Source organism: Gavialis gangeticus, unplaced genomic scaffold (assembly GCF_001723915.1).
Source record: "Gavialis gangeticus isolate Ggan-Ray unplaced genomic scaffold, GavGan_comp1, whole genome shotgun sequence".
In the NCBI taxonomy this organism is placed as follows: domain Eukaryota; kingdom Metazoa; phylum Chordata; order Crocodylia; family Gavialidae; genus Gavialis; species Gavialis gangeticus.
The window spans coordinates 1,826,618-1,840,642 of record NW_017729029.1 but is presented as its reverse complement, the minus strand read 5'-3'; the positions used below and the strand labels follow the sequence as shown (position 1 = coordinate 1,840,642).

The window sequence follows — 14,025 nt, the reverse complement described above, 5'->3', positions numbered from 1 at the left end:
TTTACAATATAAATACATTAATGTAGCTATATTACTCATCTACAATTGATTGAGTACAAAATTCTGGGTTATTTTAGATGAAAACAGGGTATTGGGCCTTGGTTCAGGAACCAATCCCCCATTTATAACATTGTTTACTATGGGAAAATTGGTTCCGATTTACAGCGTTTCGACTCACAATTGGTTCCTGAAAATGGCATCTTGTCGTAAGTCTGAGGACTGCCGCTACTTACTGTGCCTACCAGAAACAGAGAGAACCTCTTCAGTCCAGTTGTGGAAAAACTTCCTCAAGTAACACTTGACAAGCAGGAGATGGCTCAGAAGACTGGGGAATCCAGACTCCTGACTGGGTGGTGGGGAAGTGACCAGTACATAAAATAATCCTGCTTCCTGGTAACCAGTTTGAAGATTGGATTATTTGAGCATAGGCATGCTCTGCAATGCTATTACTTGAATTGTTTAGCCTAAACTAAATGATTTGGAAGAGGAAAGTCAAAGCTCCCACTTCTGACATCTTTCAGAGAGGATTAAGAATGAGTCTGGAAGGATGGAAATCTGGCATAATTCATTACAGCATGTCTTGGATGGAGAACCATTAGTGAGTTAGATACTGCATTTTGGGAAGTAAACTTTCCACTGAAACCAATAATGACTTTTTCTACAGTTTCTTTTGTCATATTTTCTTTGCTCTAGTTTTCCCCTTGGGAAAAATGAGTTGAAGATCAGTTTACAGATAGTTGCCTGAGAAACATTTTGGAATTTTTCCTGCTTTCCCTGTCTTGGTAGGGTCACCACAATGGAGGAGGGGCTGTAAAACTAAGCAGGGGGAATATGTCTCAGTTGATATAATACAGGCATGGAACTTGTCCAGATTATAAAAGCAGACTGGAGCTGAAAGGTGAGCTAGTGGCTGTGCTAACTCACTTAAACTAATAATCATTAAAGTTGTTTCCAGGCCCAGGCTTTTTTTTTTTTTAAATTAAGGATAAGAACATATCTCCATAAAAAGGAGGATTTTGGAACCAAGCAAAAGCAGTTCAAACAGTGATGTTGTAGTTAATGGAGTCTATTATTGTCCTTATTATTATGAAGCTTATATGATAGGTAGTATGTAACACATCCACTTGGATTTCCTTCATCCTGAAACCTGGCAAACAAGGTTTCAGCCTGGTTCAGCTTTTTAAAAGGAAAATATAATCTAAACCAGTTGCTATACTTTTTTTTTTTTTTTGAGTTAAAAAGTATTATCTTTGGCCTTTTCAAGTCCCTGCTTCCCTTCTAGCTTGCAATCTAAAATGGCTAATGCAGGAGTGTTTTTTCCAGTGATTTTTCAGGACTAAATCCTGCCCTGGCCCACCAGCTGGAAAAAGGGTGGAGACAGCTTTGAATCCATGCCAAGCTGTTTTGAGTGCAGTGTGAGTATCCAGCCAGAAACTCTCCATTACCCACATGAATGTATTAGGCGATATACCTGGCTAATGTGTCAGAGCACACACCGTGGCCAGGAGAAAGTTGCTTTCTTGTAAATAAAAATGACTAGCCCACAAACCCCCGAGGCGGCCAGCTTTTTTGAATCCTTCTCTGCACCAATAGGATTCTTTAGAACATGGATACACAAAAGAGCATCCCTGTTTCTCTTCAGGTGTGCAGGCTGTTGAGAACCAAGTGGTTTTGGTAATACACATGAGTGAAACTTACCTGCTTGAGACCTTTCTGGATAAGAGGGACATGGGTTTGGTTTTGAGAGAAACATTTAGAGAGGATGGTAAGGGTAAATTGCTGACTCCTGGGTTAAGGATCTGTGTCAAACTTTGCCTTAAGTTTGCAATATAGAAGTCTGTTTAGTTTCCAAGTTATGAGTACACAGAAAAATAGTGATAAGTGATCTTTTTTTTTTCTGTCTCCTGGTCAAGTGAATGCAATCATTTATCTTGGATTGAACCTCTATTGCTACTACTGGCATCTTCGTTACCTCCAGTTTGGATGGCTGCATTGTCACCTGCCTGGTGGTGTATCTTAAATATATTCAGAAACTGCAGTGGTATCAGTGGTATATGGCAGCTCATTCAGTAAGCGATGCATCTTTGGAAACACATGAGATCAATACTCCAAGATTTGCATTGGTTATATACTGGCTTGCAGATGGAGTTACAGATTTCCCTTGATTCATGTGGGTTCTTTATATGCGAATTTGCTTTTACGAGATGAACATATTTAGACCCATACTTTGTTATTTGCGAGGTAAACTTGCTCTTATGGAATCAGCATAGAGCCCCCTCCCAGCAGGTAGGGTCTGTAGGGGGAGAGGAAAGGGCCATGGCCCCGCTCACCCAGGAGCTGTTGGCACCAGCTGCCTGCACTAGGGCATGGTGCAGCCCAATGTCTACAGGGAGCTGGCAACACTCACTCCCTGGGGCAGTGGCAGGAACTGGGGTGAGTGGGGCCGGGCAGAGCCCTGGGGGTTCGAGGCACGGAGCAGCCCAGCGACTGCAGGCAGCTGGTGCCGGCAGCTCCCGGTGCCGCTGGGGCTGGGGCTGGGGTGAGTACCGCGCCCCGCACCACCCGGACTCCACTTGTCCGCACTCATCCCAGCCCATGCTGGAGCAACCCCAGGAGCAGCCGACATAGGAACCTATCCCTATTTCTTACATTATAAAGGAGGTTCACTTTATGCAGATTCGATGTAGGTGGCGTTCTCCAGGAACGCATGTACCACATAAATTGAGGGAAACCTGTATTAAAGGAGACACAACATGGTCTAGAGAATCGTACTTACCCTTGAGACATTAGTTGAAAGATGGCTGCATTTCAGCTTATGTTGATTAGATCAAGGTAAGAAGACTGTTATAGGCTGATCTATTAGACCGGGGTGGGCAGTTATTTTGCGGGGAGGGCCGCTTACTGAGTCTTGGCAAGCTATTGAGGACCGCATGACAGGCAGCCAGGGGCAGATAACTATTATTTTCTAAATTTTTTTTAAGGCCCCCCGAGCCAGATAAAATGGCCTAACAGGCTGCATCTGGCCCGTGAGCTGTGTTTTGCTCACCCCTGTACTAGAGGCATTAAGAGGAGGAAAAAAAGTCTCCAGTAAACTCCTTAAAGCAGGGTGCCATGCAGTGTTTTCACTGTTAAGTGTACAAACATAATTCTCAAAAGAAGCCCAAAGATTTCAGACAGGAAACCACAGGATTAAATACATTTTGACCTGCAGTGTGTTTTTTCTGAGTTCTTTGCAACAGAAAAATTGCTCTATTATTTTTCTATAATCAGAAAAACAAACGAGAGCTAGAACTGGCATTTTTGAGGGGTTCCTTGAGTCTAACAAGGGGTATCTTGCGCCTTAAAAATTGAGACCCACTGCCTTAAAGTATGTGAATATACCAAATTTTTGCATACTGAAAGTGGGTTTCCTCCTAGTTGCTGATGTCATCCTGTACTAGAGTTTACCAGTTCATATTGTCTCTCAAGGCTTTCCTAGCAGCTGGTAATTAAATAGCTCATTCAGGCTTTGAATCTCTCCATTCAAGAACTAAGTATTGACCCCTCAGAGGAAACTGCTGAACAGGGTTTTTGATAGGAAAGAAGGGTTTTCTATGCATTTTTAGCTTCCAACCCTCCCGTGACTTTGGACTCTCTTGTGTGTATGAAGAAGCCTTTCTTTTCTTGGCTGGGATTGGATTTTCACTATTGTCCTCATGCTTTGCAGATTGCTCCCTGGTATTGAATGTGGCTTGGAGCGCTGCCACAACTGCTGTATTGCCTGGGGACAGGTGATCTTAGGCACACTCAGAATCCTGTCAAGGAAGTGAGAAAACTCAGGCGGTTTATTTTTTTTCTTCTTTCATAATTTCCACTGCTTTAACACACCCTGAAAAGCTGCTAGAGCAGCAACACCCTTTTGGAAATCATTATTTCACTGGCCGAACTTAGAGGGTGGGAATTTTCCAGTGAAGGCTGAGTTCCTTTCAAGACTGTTGCTATCCAAGAAGCCTCCTTTGACTCAAGGGACTGCAGTTAGAAATGAAAATGTGAACAATGAAATAAACAGTTTACAGGCTTTTGTGGGAGTCATGGTCAACCGTTAAAGGCATCTGCTTCCCGCTGTCACTGCTTGTCTGTACTTTTATATTATCTTCTCTTGCAGCGCTCTATGTTTATATATCCTCACTTAATACAGTAAAATTCCTGTTACCACAACTTAATTTGAATTAGCCCAAACCAGTGACTGCTAGAAAGTTCTTTATGTTCCCTGGGGTTAACCGAATGTTCCCCAAACCCAGAGCAAAGCGGCAGTGTATGCAGCATAAAACTGCAATATCATAGTAGTTACATTTTAAGAACATTGCCTAGTTGCAAACAGAGCATGAATTTTGGCTTGGGGAGTAATGCAAGCTATTACCCAAGAAAATCAGTGTGCTCTCTCACAAAGTCTTTATTTCTTTGGGGTTTTTCCTCACTCTGAAATAAGTTGGTTCAGACTGGAAGTACTGCGTTTTCAAACTATCAGTTCCTCAATGGTATTGTGTGTTGTTTCCCCAAGGCTAAGCTGCCAAAGAGGGGCCAATATGCTGCCCATTTTCTGTAAGGGTGTTGGCACTGCAGGGGAAACCACGTTGCGTTTGTACGTGAACCTAGAACAGGTGAAGAGCAGGAGTACTGCATCCAGTTTTGGGGTCTACAATTCAAAAGGGATGTGGAGAAGCTTGAGAGAGTCCAGAGAAGAGCCACGCGCATGATCAGAGGTCAGGAAAGCAGACCTTACGACGACAGGCTGAAAGCCATGAGGCTCTTTAGCCTGGAAAAGCGCAGGCTCAGGTGTGATCTGATGGCCACCTATAAGTTTATGGGGGTGACCATCAGTACCTGGGGGAACGTTTGTTCAGCAGAGCGCCCAAGGGATGACGAGGTCGAACGGTTATAAACTACTGCATGACTGTTTCAGGCTGGACATAAGGAAGAATTTCGTTACTGTCCGAGCCCCCAAGGTCTGGAACAGACTGCCGAAGGTGGTTCAAGCACCTACACTGAACACCTTCAAGAGTAAATTGGATGCTTATCTTGCTGGGCTCCTATGACCCCAGCTGACTTCCTGCCCTTTGGGTGGGGGGCTGGACTCAATGATCTTCCAAGGTCCCTTCCAGCCCTAATGTCTATGAAATAATGCCAGGAGAGATCAGTTTCTGTGATATATGGAGCTGGGAAGTACAGCACTATTGGTGAAAATGCCCCTGAGACCTTCCCCTCTCTTTGCACAACAGAAATGATGCAGAATAAGGCAGTTAGAACTTGGCACCCTCAGTAATAACCTACCCTTCTTTACTACTGGTCATCTAAAGCTCTTACAAAACTCTTCTCCCAAGACTAAAACCATAAGCCTTCTTGCTGTGGTGGGTCAGTGTTATCCTTCCTATTTTATAGATGGGGAAGCTAAAGCACAAAGGGCTTACAGGACTTCTGTATGGTCAAAGATCCAGTGCGTGACAGAGCCACAACTAACATCCTGGAGTCCCATTAGTTGCTCCAGTAAAATCTGAATTTTATCCACCAATACTGCACTGTAAGGTGTGGGGATTGACACACCTTACATCAGCAGGTGCCTAAAATCCCCCAAGGTAGATAGTGTTTTGAAGAGAGATCACTTGTTTTGGATTTGGCAACTCCTGGAAATTTTGCCCTAGGGAAAAAATATAGTCTCGGCCACAAAACAGTCACAACAACCATGAATGGGTCTTCAGATGGCTACTTGGCCTGTAGGATGGCACAGAAGAAAAGACCTGGCAGGTGATATTCAACCATCAGCTGCAATCTCTGCACTGATGAGGTGCTGTCTGCTGTATTTCTAGTTACTGGCAAGGGAGTAGAGTGTAGTCCCATGTTTTCAACCAGTAAAAGGAGCCAAATGAAAGGGCCTTGGGAGATCAAAAGTACATTTATTTATGGTGACTTGGAACTATGGCAAGTAGAATTCAGGTCATGGGAGACATTGCTGTTGTGTTAAATAGTCCCATCAACTGAGTGGTGGAAGAGCTGGACTCTGCTTTAATTACTGCACCCTTCTTCCTCTTCTGCATTTTATGAGAACTCTGCGAGGGTGAAGCAGCATGTAGCCAGCAAACTCTTAAACCTTCAGAGGTGAAACGGAGGGCATCAGGTGAATTCTGGCCCTTCCTCCCTTGTTCTGTCCAGGTTAGGTTGACCCCTGTCTTATAAAGCCAGCAGGCCAAACAGGTGGAAGGTTATAGGCAACTATGATGGGTAGGTTTATTTGTCTTCCGCTTTTGCATGAAACAGAGGCAGAAAGTAGAGAGGAGGAGTGTGTGAGTCTGTCCAGCTCATCTTCAGCTCACACAGGGAAACATGTCTAGCAAAGTCCAACTCCCAGCTGCAACAGAATGGGAGGAACACTGCTTTGTGTTTTCTGCTTTTCCACCTATTCCTCACACCCGTTCCCTACTTGGTCAGGTTCAAGATTCAAAGCCTGATTTGTCTCTCCAGGTTGCAGAGCTGCTTGACATAGGGAAAGAAGAAAAAAAAATCATGCCATGTACGAGAGTCCCAAATGGTTGGCCTGAATGCCTTTCCTCTGTTTAGGGGAACACATCTTATGAAATTCATACAGCTTTCAAGATGGTCCTTTTCCAGCTTACCATCAGTCCAGCTCTGATCTCATGCTGACCCTGTTTGAAGTGGAGGGAAACTGCTGACTCTGAATCCTGATGTGTTTCTGATAGAATAAAGAGCTCAAGAATGGGCCTGTGCACTATACCCTACTAAATACACTGTACGTCGAAAACTAAATTTCCAGTGCTTAGATTTTAGGGAAGTAGGTACTTTCTTAAACCATTTGAATTCCTTTTAAAAAAAGTGTCTCAAATGCCAGCCAAAAGTAGTATTTTCATCAGGGCCATCACTCTACTTGAGCTAAAGAATACATCTGAAACTGTTACGCTTTCGTGCAGAAAATATATAGCCCAAACAAACCAAAGTTCAAAGTTGACTGTAGCCCACACTTATTTTTTTTTTTCCAGGTATAATTTTTCTTCCAGTAATTTAGGTCACTATTATGCAAGTCCCTTGTTTGTGGCTACCAGCCCAGTTTTAAAAGCAACTTCTAATTGTAGGTGACTCATTTCTTTTTTAGAAAGCCCAGCTGAGGAAGCTAAGGTCAATGGAGATTCTGCTAGCGCTGAAAATCAAGGTGTTGGTGTCTTTAAATAGGGATCCCAAAAACAGAAAGGACCAAAAATCAGAGTGCTTTTGGAAATGTGACCTTACGGTGGTCTAAACTGGGGGATGAACATTGCACTTCTGGCTATCTATGTCCACTCTCAAATATATAGGTCAGGTTATGACTGGGCTGCAAATCTGACCCTAACATACGGCCATTTTACAGAAAGAAACCTTCCTTTTCCTGACTAGCAGGGTGTGAACTGGAATCTCGCGTCTTTCTACTCCTGCAACCTCCAGACTCTGAAAATGTTTGGACTCTAACCCAGGTCTGGATCCTGTGCCTTAGACTGGGTGAAGCCTGGAACTTGAGAGAGGTTCTTGTTCTGGACTGCAGGAAAATTGTGAGACGAATCAGGAGTCAAATTTGGGTCCAGTTCTGTTTGCATCACATGCCTTGTGTGTCGCACAAGCTCCGATGCTTTTCTTCCGTTTCCCACTTACCGTTCTTAGAGAGAGACTGTGAAATATAAACAACACAAGTAGCTATCTTCAGGAGGATAGGGCCAGCAATGATGTGTTTGATTTGGCTCGCCGCAGTTGTTGTCAAACTTTCATACTGTGGGACACTTCTAAGATTGCCTTACAGATCATCTCCCTTCCCAGCCTTTCACTCCTGAACCCTCCGCTTCTTTTTGGCTTGACAACATGAAGGAGTCATTTTAGGACAGTCTTAAAGAGACTAGGTGAAAAATAAAAGCCCTGTTAGTGAGGCAAACTGGTTATAACAGGCAGTGGTATCTCCAGGCAGGCTATGGGATGTGGGGTGCCTCTGCAAACTGAAAACAGGGTAGTCACATCTACACGCTGTTTTGGCTTCAAGTGCGCTAATGAGCACTCAGGGTTAAGGACACATCTGTGCAGTACATTGACCATGGTCAGCAGTGTCCTCAGGCACCCTACATTGCTCCATGTTGGCTAAATTAGGAGGGGGTGTAGCTACGCACTTTGAGTGCCACAGGTTGGTTAATTAGCATAGATGCTGCTGCCTGTTCTGGTAAACGTGCTGTGTAGGCATTTCCAAATTCACTACTAAGTAGGGAGTTGTGTGCTCCCTTTATCACCCCTGTGGTGTTCCTCAGTAGCTGTCTGTCTTTCTCCCAGGGTACAAGATTTGCTATTTCTTGAATTTGAATGTGATATTTCTTGAGTTTGCCTCCAGTGTTGCACTCCAACATGCCATTCACTATCATTTAATTTCTCTTGGTTCTGTAAACACTTTTCATGGTACGAAATTATCAAAAGAAGCCTCACAATGATGAAGAGAGGGTATTTAAGATTGCATATGTTTCTGCAGGTGAAAAGGATCTATTCCCATGCTTATCACTGAGATATTTAAGTACTGGATCAGTTAACTGATGTTGCATTTGATACATCCACTGATATTGCAGGTGTATTCTTAAAGATGCTTTAAAATATAGGTCCTATCATCTGGGCATAAATATTAAGTGCGTATTATTTACAAGAAAACTTGAAATCCAGGTGATGCACAGGGATCTGTTCAATTTTTGTATCATTTCAGTGTAAATTTTTCCCTTCAAAGGTGAATTTCATGAAGCTTCCCACGGCTACCTTACAATTGCAAAAATATTTAACCTTGCTGTTTCATCCTTTTCCAGATTACTCCTCTGCTGTGCAGAAATTCTCCCAGACTCTGCAGTCCTTTCAGTTTGACTTCATTGGGGACACGCTAACAGATGATGAGATTAATATTGGTAAGTGCTTTTCCTGTCATTGCAGATTTGAATTTACTTATACAATATTCTCTTTCTTACCAGGAACCTGCATAACAAGAGTCTAGAGTTGATATGTGTGTCCTAGTTCTTGCTCAAAAATAGAAGCCATGTTTCTGCGTCCCCATTCTGTACATAGCACGTGCAGCTTATTGTTTGGGTTACACTGCCTTGTAGCACAGTTTGTAAGTGTACAAACATCGATGTTTAGAATTTGACATTCAGATTTCAGTAGATTGAGTTTGATGCAACATCTTTTACAACTCTGACTTCCCCCCAGCCGAATGACCTGTAATAGCTTCTCAACTGCAGTGCCCCTGGGTGACCTTCAATGTTATCCCCTGGGTTCTTACTCCCACTCTACCTGTAGTAGAAAGGATGACTTGGAACATTGGTCATGGGCCCTGAACCAGACAAGTAGTGCTTCTAGATCTAAATTTGCTTTAAATTGTTTCATAGCTAGCTGCCCTGGTGTTCTGAAAACTGTAAGCCTCTGACCCACATGGAAAGCAACTAGTATGTGCACAGTTACATAAAAAAGCGCCCCCCCCTCAGTGTATCTGTAAAACATCAGTTTTGTGGAGGCAGCCTGTGGTGCATGGAGCTTTCCTGTTCCCAACGCCTCCATTTCTGGGTTAGGTTTCCATGTAGTTTAGTTTCCTGCCAACCCAATGAATTCTTTGTAGGTTAAACATCTGCCTGATGCATCCAGAGAGCTAAAACTATAGCACTAAACTTCCTAAAAAAGGCATTTTTTGAATTCGTCTGTCTTTTGGATTATCCGCTGCGGTTGAGCTAACAATTTTGAAGTCTTGGAACTGTTGTGGTGACACCCGAACAAGGGCTGTGAAAACACACAGGAATTTCTTAATGCTGTTGGAGAACTTGGCAGGCTGCAGGAATTAGGACAGGAACTGCCCGCTGATCTGCTTGATTCATATGAGCAGATGGGATCATCAGAAGTAATGTCATGCAGCCCAATTCTGCAAAATACTAGTAAGCTTCCACTCCCAGGAGACGGTACTCGGGATTGAGTACATCGACAGGAAGATGGCCAGGCTACTCTTGGACACTCAGGCCAGATTAATGTTATTTTTCAAACTTCCCATTTAACTGTGCCCACAAGACTGACCTTCAGCAAGAGGAGAGTCAAATAAAGACAAAGCTCAGTTCTTTTAAAATGCTTTACTTTAGACTTTTAGAGCAAATTGTGGCTTGCCTTCCGGACACTGATTTTCCTTTAGTGTAAAACTCACAGGTGAAATCTACTGGAAATGAGTCAGAGTCCAGCTATAGGAGAAAGAGGTATTGAATTTCTGAGCTCTTCTAAATAATGAACCACAAAACTGCATATAAATCAACCCAACTGGGAACGGAAGGATCTGAAGCAAAGAGCCATCCAAGAAGCAAGTGTCTCTTTCCTGTTAGTCTAAAAGGAAGAAAAGTTTCATTTTCCCAGCTCAGAGTGAATGTGGAGCTTGTCTGGCCATTACTCTGGAGTGGGTCTGGAGGCAAAAATACAGCGACTCTTCATCTGTTTGCTTGGGGAAGCTTGTATTGCTGCTGCATCTGCTCTATAGAGCACCTGTTCTATGGATAAAGAGAGCTTTAGTCTACAGAGCTATCCTCCTGGCACCTTTTCCCCATCCTAGGTGCACTGGAATAGAAAAGCACTTGTTCTGGGTGTTTTGGGGAAGGGCAAGAAGGATTAACATGAACATAATGTGGATGTAGCAGCAATATATAGTTCTTTAGTTGCAAAACAGCTTATCCTTTAGTAAGCCAATCTTTTCTGATCCACTGGCACGAGAAAGTGAGATATGTGTTTTCATTTGTTTCTCTTCCACACCAGCTCCTTCAGTCTGACCCAGCTCAAAAAACTAAAAAGCCTTCTCAAAAAGTCTTTTCTTTATTTTTGCATAATAAAAGCAGCTATGTCACTGATATCTCAGCAACGACTTTAATCTTTTTACCTTTAGAAGTCTCCTCACGTGGCTGGGATCTGGAAAGATTCTCGTAAGATTGGATCTAATAATTTGGAGGTCTTTCACAGAATGTAGGACTAAAAATGCATAGAATATTTTCTATTAAACTTCAGAGGAATGTAAGCATAATATGTGAACAATGTTGCATTTATTGCATGGGCAGACAGTAAAGGTATTGCTCTTTACACATGCAGAAAATGTACTAGGCCAAAGTTACCACTCTTGATTTGTAAAATAATAAAGCTTACTACTTCTAACAGGACTCAGGAAGAAGACATACGCTGGGGTTGTCTCTTGCAGAGGGTACTTTCCCCTTTGGGGAAATGGCTAGTGATATGTGCTGATTGCATAATAATGTAAATCAGACATAACTGAGTCACCAAACAGGTTCAGCACAGCAGTATACAGCCACCTCTCCTCCCATAGCTACAGCAGAGAGGCCAAAACACTCTGAAAAGACCCAGAGAAGCAAGCAGCTCTGCTGCTGAGAAGGCTGTTATGGGACAAGGGGAATTTTGCACCCATTTTAGAGAGCTCTTAATAGAGCCTCCCAGATGTACTACTGGGCACAGATTTGGCTCCACCATTACAGGATGAGCCATTTCCATTCTAATTAACAGATTTTGATCAGACATGGGGCTTGCATGGCATCTGTAAATAAGCAGTTCACTTAAGGAAAGTTTTGTTTTTCCCTATGGCTTATTTTCTTTTTATGTCCTTATTGGATATTTAGGTCTTATCTACTCTGAAAGATTTGGAGATGCCTGGGAAATAGTGAAATTACAGCACCATAAGAAACAGAAAGAGGAAGGGAGCTCTAGTCAGACTGTTTTGAAATTATACCAAACATTTAAAAAAATGCTGAATTAGACTCTGCTAAACCACAAGTTTTTTGAAGTAATATAGGCTGTAAGGATGTCATTTTGTTTTCTGAGCATGGGATTTCTTTGGTTTTGTTTTGTTTTTCTTTATTAATTTCTCAAGGGTTGACATTTTTTCCTGCTCTTTTTCCACAAGATAGACTAGATTTTTTTTCCATGTGCCTTGGCAAACTATGACTTTAATACATCAAGAGACTTGCAATCAAATTGTAACAACTGGCAGATTTAGTATAAGTCTGTAAAGCAACCAGATTGTAAGAACAACAAAACAACTTTTCATCCCTGCGTTATGCTCTTTTTTTGCTGCTTTATGGAATATACTACCACTTCAGGGATTTTCTGCATCCATCTGTGATGATTGCTTTCATTCTCCTTGAATATATGGATACTTCAGATTTCACATAGCCATGGGTGACCATACCAAGTGTTAACATGCCTCAGTTTGGAGACCAATAGTGGAATCATCAAGCCAGTGTGTCTTTAGGGATTTAAAGCTTTCAATTTTTGGAGAAAAACCCAAATCATGGACTAATCAAAAAGATTGTGTTTTGATAACAAAAGCTGAATTAGTGCATCAGGAGGTGGTGATTTTTCTCTTTCTCTCTGTCTCAGCAACTCTACAGAAAATCCCACTACAGTACCTAGCATACTCATTCATTTGCCATGCAGAAGCTGCAACATCTGCCTTTTTAACAAAAGAACAGCCAGATTTCTTGAGTGGCTGCCTGAAAATATGTATATTCCTCTGAATGATGGGGTGAGCTGTCAGCTTTCTGTGAGGCCCAGGACTGCACGCTGCCGACTTGCATACACAGGTGTACAAGCCTCCTTGCATACCTGGATACTCCCATGGTTCATTAGCAGCCCTGCTTGGGAAGTGCCAAACCACAAAGAGCAGTTTTAGAGCTACTTCTCTGGAGGCTCTCCCTTTTGAGAGCTCTTCTCTCTGTTTTTTTTTAAAAGCCAAATGTTTTCTTGAAATTCTCTTTGTGGGGCTAATTGGCTACTTTATCTATGGATTCAGAGTCTGGGCTATAAACAAGCTAGGAGTGAATGTAAATAGAGGACAATAGCAATTATGTGGCACATAGGGAAGTCATTAACTACACGGCCCTGTATGTTATGCCACATAGAATCACAGAAATGTGGGGCTGGAAGAGAAATGAAGAGACTCGGAGGTAGGATCAAGTGCATCTTCTTTCCCATCAGACCTTCGTCTTCAACAGATGTTTGTCTGACTTGTTCTTACAATCCTTCAGTGACTGGATTTCCACAGTTTCTCTGGGTGATCATTCCAGTGTATCAGTAGTCTAGTAAAAAGGAAGTTCCTCCCCTAAAATCTAACCTCCTTTGCTTCAAATTAAACTAGTTTCTTTTTTTAATTCTGTCTTCAGGGGAAACAGTTAATAGATTTATAGATTTCATAGACACTAGGGCCGGAAGAGACCTCGGAAGATCATCTAGTCCAGCCCCCTGCCCAAAGGGCAGGAAGTCAGCTGGGGTCATAGGAGCCCAGCAAGATAAGCATCCAATTTGCTCTCAAAGGTGTTCAATGTAGGTGCTTGAACCACCTCCGAGGCAGGCTGTTCCAGACCCTGAGGGATCGGACAGTAAAGAAATTCTTCCTTATGTCCAGCCTGAAATGATCTTGCAGGAGTTTATAACCGTTCGACCTCGTTCCCCCAGATACTGGTGGTCACCCCTGATAAACATATAGGTGGCCATTAGATCACCCCTGAGCCTGCGCTTTTCCAAGCTTAAAGAGCCCTATGGCTCTCAGCCTGTCGTCGTAAGGTCTGTTTTCCTGACCTCTGATCATGCGCGTGGCTCTCCTCTGCATTCTCTCAAGCTTCTCCACATCCTTTTTGAATTGCGGGGCCCAAAACTGGACGCAGTACTCCAGCTGCGGTGTCACCAAAGCAGAGTACAAGGGGAGAATGACGTCCCAGGATTTGCTTGAGAAGCATCGATGGATGCAAGCCAGCGTTTTGGTCGCTTTAGTAGCCGCAGCACCGCATTGCAGGCTCATGTTCATATTGTGGTCAATGACAACCCCCAAGTCTTTCTCCCATAGTGCTAGCCAGTGTACCACTGCTGAGCCTATAAGGATGCTGCAGGGTTTTCCTCCCAAGGTGGAGAACCTTGCATTTTTCAGTGTTAAACACCATCAGGTTCTCGTCCACCCATTTGCTGAGCCTG

General features: G+C 43.0%; 1 protein-coding gene across 1 annotated transcript in view; it reads left to right on the top strand.

Moving 5' to 3' along the window:
* The window catches only part of OPHN1 (oligophrenin 1), a 129,961-nt gene that overhangs the window by 39,912 nt on the left and 76,024 nt on the right, over positions 1-14,025 (top strand). The window contains exon 2 of the mRNA XM_019521097.1: positions 8,847-8,942. Within this exon, the coding sequence (XP_019376642.1) occupies positions 8,847-8,942 (96 nt within the window). The remainder of the gene's footprint in view (positions 1-8,846; positions 8,943-14,025) is intronic.